This window comes from Podarcis erhardii (assembly GCF_964252035.2).
Source record: "Podarcis erhardii genome assembly, chromosome: 1".
In the NCBI taxonomy this organism is placed as follows: domain Eukaryota; kingdom Metazoa; phylum Chordata; class Lepidosauria; order Squamata; family Lacertidae; genus Podarcis; species Podarcis erhardii.
Genome location: NC_138497.1, coordinates 98,901,483 through 98,907,482, shown reverse-complemented (window position 1 = coordinate 98,907,482; position 6,000 = coordinate 98,901,483). Strand labels below are relative to the sequence as shown.

At 46.2% G+C, this 6,000-nt stretch overlaps 1 protein-coding gene across 1 annotated transcript in view; it reads left to right on the top strand.

Moving 5' to 3' along the window:
- Nucleotides 1-1,296: 1,296 nt before the first annotated feature.
- Nucleotides 1,297-6,000, top strand: part of DARS1 (aspartyl-tRNA synthetase 1) — a 48,155-nt gene continuing 43,451 nt past the window's right edge. The window contains exons 1-2 of the mRNA XM_081872333.1: nucleotides 1,297-1,575; nucleotides 4,976-5,033. Coding sequence (XP_081728459.1) covers nucleotides 1,504-1,575; nucleotides 4,976-5,033 — 130 coding nt within the window. The 5' untranslated portion in view covers nucleotides 1,297-1,503. The remainder of the gene's footprint in view (nucleotides 1,576-4,975; nucleotides 5,034-6,000) is intronic.

The window sequence follows — 6,000 nt, the reverse complement described above, 5'->3', positions numbered from 1 at the left end:
CAGACCTGTAAAATAAATGGACCTCAGTGGGTCTACTCTGAGTATGACTATCAGTGCAGGTTATACTGTATATGCCTATTCACTGCAAATATACGCATGCCAACTCAGAAGAAAGTCATGTTGAATTCTAGGCTCCAATCCTGTAGTTACTTTTACTTGGGAATAAGACTCATTGAAAAAGTGGCATTTACTTCTGGGTGGGTACGTTTATCTTAGTTCACAAAATTTATATACTGTTTTGATTGCAAAACAACAACAAATAAATACGGTAAATAAAGCAGTTTACAGTAAGAATAACGTATACGGCATTGTAAGTCGTTTGTGGCGGCATACTGTATGTTTTTGTGGAGAAATAAAAAAGGTAAAGGACCCCTGGATGGTTAAGTCCAGTCAAACGTGACTCTGGGGTTGCGGCACTCATCTTCCTTTCAGGCTGAGGAAGCCAGCATTTGTCCACAGACAGCTTTCTGGGTCATGTGGCCAGCAGGACTGAACCGCTTCTGAAGCAATGGGAACACAGTGACAGAATTGCATGGAAACGGCGTTTACCTTCCCGCCATAGTGGTACCTATTTATCTAGTTGCGCTGCCATACTTTTGAACTGCTAGGTTGGCAGGAGCTGGGACAGAGGCAACAGGATAGCGGGGATTTGAACCACTGACCTTCTGATTGGCAGCCCAAAAAGCTCAGTGGTTTAGACCACAGCGACACCAGCGACCGCTGTTCCATTGTTGGATTAGGCCAACAGCCCAGCATCCTGTTTTCAAAGCAGCCAACTGCATAGGTCATGCATAGCATGAGACTCTTAAATCCCAGCGTCGTGGGTTCGAGCCACACGTTCTACCCAACAGCTTTCTGGGCTGCCAATTTGTAGGAGTCTGACAAGAAGCCAAGCACAAGCGCTCCTTTGATTCCTGACGGCGGAGGGAATGCGGCTGAAAACAAATCAATAGCCGGCTTATCCTGCACTGATCTGCACAGCCCTCTTTTAAAAGCCACCCAAGTTTAGTACCTTCACTGCCTCCCGTGGGAGAGAGAGAGCAATGCAAACCCCCCCCCCCGCCCCCGTTTTATCTAGAGGCCCTTTATCTTATTTTTCCTGAATTTCCCGCGCCTCCCTTTCCCCTGCGACGGGCAACTTCTAAGACAAGGGAGAAACGGGAGGACACATTGAGCGGAGGAACTCGGGAAAGCTCGCGAGAACGAGGCCGCTTCGCGCGATGCGTCTCCCTGAGCGAGGAGGGAGGGGTTGAGTGAGCAAAGAACGGCCGGGAGCGCTGTCGCGTGACGTAGCCGCCGTGTCCTCCTGTGCGTGCTTTACGTGCCCGGAAGCGGCGTGAACGGACACGCGGAGGGACTCTGGGGAGAGCAAGTATCGGAAAGGAAAAAAGCGGGGTCGGGGCTAGAAAAAGAGAGAAAGAGAAAGGGTGGTACGGAAGCCCGTAGGGGACAAAGAAAAGAAATAAAGCGGCTCTGGCCAACTTTATTGCCGGAGGTGGCAAAATGCCCGGCGTTGCCGCCCGCAAGAACCAGGAACGGAACCGAGACAGCGCCATGGAGCAGCCGCCGGCTGATGTGGGTCTCCGAAGGGGGCGGGGTGTGGTGGGGTCTCCTACTGCTTTATTGGGAGGGGGTGGGCACTGAGGGGGGGTTTCAAGGGGGCGGACTGCAAACTTCAAAGGCCCACTGCCTGGTCAGAAGTCTCCCCCCCCCCGTTTCCGTTTTCTCTCCGCCCCCCCCATCCCATTTCCTCACGCGAAACTCCGCTGGGAAGGGCTTGGAAGGTGCTATGTTATACCTATGCACGTAACCCCCCCCCCCGCCTGCCCCATGAAGACGCTGTCGGGTAACACAGGGGTCTTCATAGCTCCCCGTTACGCGTTTCAATCAAACTCCCCCCCCCCACTCGTTGTGCTGTGCAAGATGAGAGCAGCAACTTTTTTGGGGGGTTGGAGTTTCCTCACTCACACAGTGGGAGCGAACTTACTCACTAAAAAAGAAAAAGCACTCATCCAGGCATTTTTTAAACACTGCAGAAAGACCTGTTTGCTAGAAGCAACAGCACAATGAGTTTGTGTGTGAGCGCTGTGTCGCCAAACCTTAAATGAAACTGCTGTCAGTGGGGTGTGCATGTGCGTGGCTATTATTGTCCGTCTTCAGGTTAAGGGGTGTCTTACGGAAAGGTGAATGGAGGGGCTGTGCAATTGTTGGCACGTTCCTCAGGGTTAGGGGTGAATAGATTTCAGCTGATGAGCCGGGAGGACATCCTGCTAGGAACAGGGTTGGACAGCGGATGCAGGATTCAACCCTGCCCTCCTGCCCACCACCAGTGATGTCAGTTGATGGGCGGGTGGTGTGTGTTAGGATATATCTGATTGACTGATACTGTTCCAATGGGAGTCTGGAGTTCATCCAGTGACGACGTGGACGGCTGCCTGATGCCTCTGACTCCCTGGCAGTATCCCAACAACAGGTTATGGGCCTCATAGGCCAAGGTGCAGCCCCTGGGAGGCTCCACCCGTGCCCTGTGGTGTCAAAACCTCTATTCTGCTCACTGAACAGGCATATGGGCCTGTTACAGGAGGCTTGCATCATAGAAAAGGGTGGAAACGTACACTCTACTAATGTCCTAACAAGCTGAAACATGATTAGCTTCTTGAATTCTTTATCAAAGGTGATCTGTTCTGAGCACCTATATTTATTATGACTATATCATTTTTATTAAGAAGACCTTTGAACATGAGTCCTCTAGCAGAAAATATGCATTGTATAATTTATGTTATGTGCAAACTATATTCAGTGTCTTCTGCTTTCATAAATATCTATCATTTATATTTGTTTTTGTTGTAATTATTAATTCTTGGAGCAGGCAACTGTCTCCACAGTTGATTTAACATCACAGTCCTAACTGTGTTTACTGAGAAGTGTCCTGTTGAATTCAGTGGGTAAGTGGGATTAGTCTTGCTGCCTAAACTACTTAGTTCAAGCTCATCTGCTCAAAAATTATTCCCAATAATGATGAGCAGCCCCTGAGAATCAGCTGCTGCATTACCTCTGACTTTGAGTATCACAGCCATAAAAGGCAGCTGTACATTGCAGCTTGAATCAGCTCTTTGCTTTGTGGAAGGGTTGGCGATTCAGTGGATGCTGACACTCATGAAAGAGGGAGGAGATTTTGGTGATTCCCTTTGCAATTTGATGTTCCACCTCCCATGCTGTTCCAGAGGGTCCTCCAGTGATCTGGAGCAGGTTTTTGGGCTGTACAGGACAAAAATCAACCCCTTTCCTTCTGTTAGTAGAAAATTCCTTGCACATGATCTCTGGAGCAATTGTAGCTTGAGAAAATAAAATATATTCCATTCTTGAGTAAACTTAGATGATAGAGTGATTGGGTAGCATTTGTAATTACATTTTATGTTCATGTCAGTGTTAGGAAAATTGGAATTGCCTAATGCAATAACTAGTTCTATCTATATATTTCCCAAGATGAGGCCATCCTAATATTTCTCTAGTGGAACTATCTTAGGTCCCCCCCCCCCAATTGTTATTCTGGCTTGCCTATTATTGCCCACTGCGGCTGGCAGTAGAAACAACAAAGAGACTTGTGGCTTCCTAAAGATTAACAAATGTTTTTAATTCATTCATATTGTACAAATTTATAAACAGGTTCACAATCTAAGACCATCAAAGTGAGGTACAACAGGGCAAAAATAAGATTAAATATAAATTCTAATAACACTTAAACCATTCCTACAGATGCACAGTTAATGTTTCATAGTCAATTAGGTCACACCTTAGGGGAAACCATCTTAAACAGAAATGTTTTCAGTAGATGCCTGAACGTCATGATGTTGGTTGTCTTAACTAATTTCAGCTGGGAATTGATTCCAGAGGGCTGGAACTGCAACACTAAAAGTCCAGTTTCTAATGTAACCAGAGCATACCTCTGGAGCATGCAGTACTCTCAGCAGCAGCTCATTTGAGAAGCGCAGTTGCTGGGCAGGGGCATATGGGGGGGTTGATCCTTTAGGTAACCTTTCTTAGCATAACCTTTTATGGACTGGAGTCTTGTTTCCTGAGATACCAAGGATAGAAATTAGGATCATTTATTTATTACACAGACGGAGCCTCAAATAGTATATTGAAACATAATGAGGTTGCAGCTTTAATATTTAGTTACTGGAGTGTTTTCTTAGTCTCACATTATTAATCTGAAACTACACTAGAGTAAATGGGATGAAAAAGTTTGGAAATATAGTCTAAATTCTGGGAACACTGCATTCCTTGTATTCCCATTTGTGCACCTGTTAGGCACAAGCCTGAGTAAATAATGAACTCTGTTCCATGACTTGAAGTCTGGGTCTGGCAGATCAACTGGGATATTGAATGCCATAGTCCAATTCCTCCACGAAAAGCAGTCTATTCCCATAGGTTTATAGCTGGTGGTTGCAGCTGAGTTATTTGAGCTTATATCTGTTATGGCGATGATGCATGGGAAGCATGGTGATTTCACAGTTGTCAAGGCTCAACTCATTCTGTGATAAAAGCGTAGTTTGAGAAAGTTGATCCCTAGGCTGATGTCACTCACATGATGTTTTCCCCTGTGTGTGTATGTGTGTGTGTGTGTGGAATGATCAGTACTAAAGGCAATGTCATGTAGCATATAGTGCTGAATTTAGCTTGTGGTGTACATTTTAAAGTAACTTGATAAAAGATGAATGCAAACTTGATGAGATGTACATTTTCTAAACTACCAAAAGCAAAGTGAAAATTGGCTCTTATTTGGAGTCTGTGTTTAGCACTTGACTTCTTATATAGAACATTGCCATCCGTTAAGAGCTAGCAATGCTCAAATGAAGCGTGTCATTTCAGATTTGTGCACACAACATGCAGGCGTTTTTTTGTTTTTGTCTTATTTGGACTCTGGCTTGGTGTAAAAGCTTTTAGCATAACACACTGTTCTTCCCCTTTATAGGATTATGCCAAGGAAAGGTATGGAGTATTGCCGCTGATCCAGTCTCAGGAGAAACCAGGTCAGTTTCAAAATTCTGGAAAGCAGACAAAAAACTATTGGGTTGTAAATACCACAATCTGCAAGATAGTGCTGATAGTTGTGTCAGGTCCAATATACAGATAACCATTTCTAGCTGCAGTGGAGCCAGTCTGTCTGAGGGAAAAAAGGTAAGAGGTTGTTTCACTTCATGCTTGCAGTTAACAAAATACTGTGGAACTTCAGCTAAATTTAACACATGGCAAAAAAAAACAACCCAGTCACATTTGCTATGTGCTAAAAATCTGAGAGAACAATTGCCACGTATTAAGACAGAAATTATAGAGGCCCCTTTCTCTTTGTGAGCAGAATGCCTGTGCAAGGACTTCTATTTGCGCAGATGGGGTTGCCCCCTTCACCCTCCCTCCTTGCACCCCCCAAAATTTGCTTTGAGGGGATCAGGAGAAGCCCTGGAACAGCACACAGGAGGAGGAGAGGTGTCAGGAAACTGCCATCGGAGCCAAGGGTGGTGATGAGGCTCCATAATGATGCGGGAGAGGGAACCAGCAAGGAGAGTGAGGAAGCTTCCGCTGGGGAAGGAAATAGACGTGACGCTAGGGAGAAAGGGGAGTCTGAGGGAGCTTCGGAGAGAAGGCTCCAGGACTCTTCCAGTGAAGCCAGCGGGGAGAGCACGGGACCTCCTCTGGGGACGCCCACTCTGCACAGAAAGGTTTCGCGCAGAGAAGGCAGGCGGCGATTGGGTGTGAAAGAACTTCTATGTTGGAAGAAATTCAGGAAACGCCCACTGACGGATTCTGCCAGTGATTGAGACAGTCACGGAGTACTGACTGTCCAGCCTGGGGGAAAGTTTTAACCAAACTACTCAGCTCGGAGCAGTTTGCGCCTTACGCACAAGCAACCCCATACCCCATTACAAGAGGGGATTGCTGAGTCTAGCAAGCCAGAATGCTTGCCATGACGGAACAATTGCCTTAGCACAACATTAGATT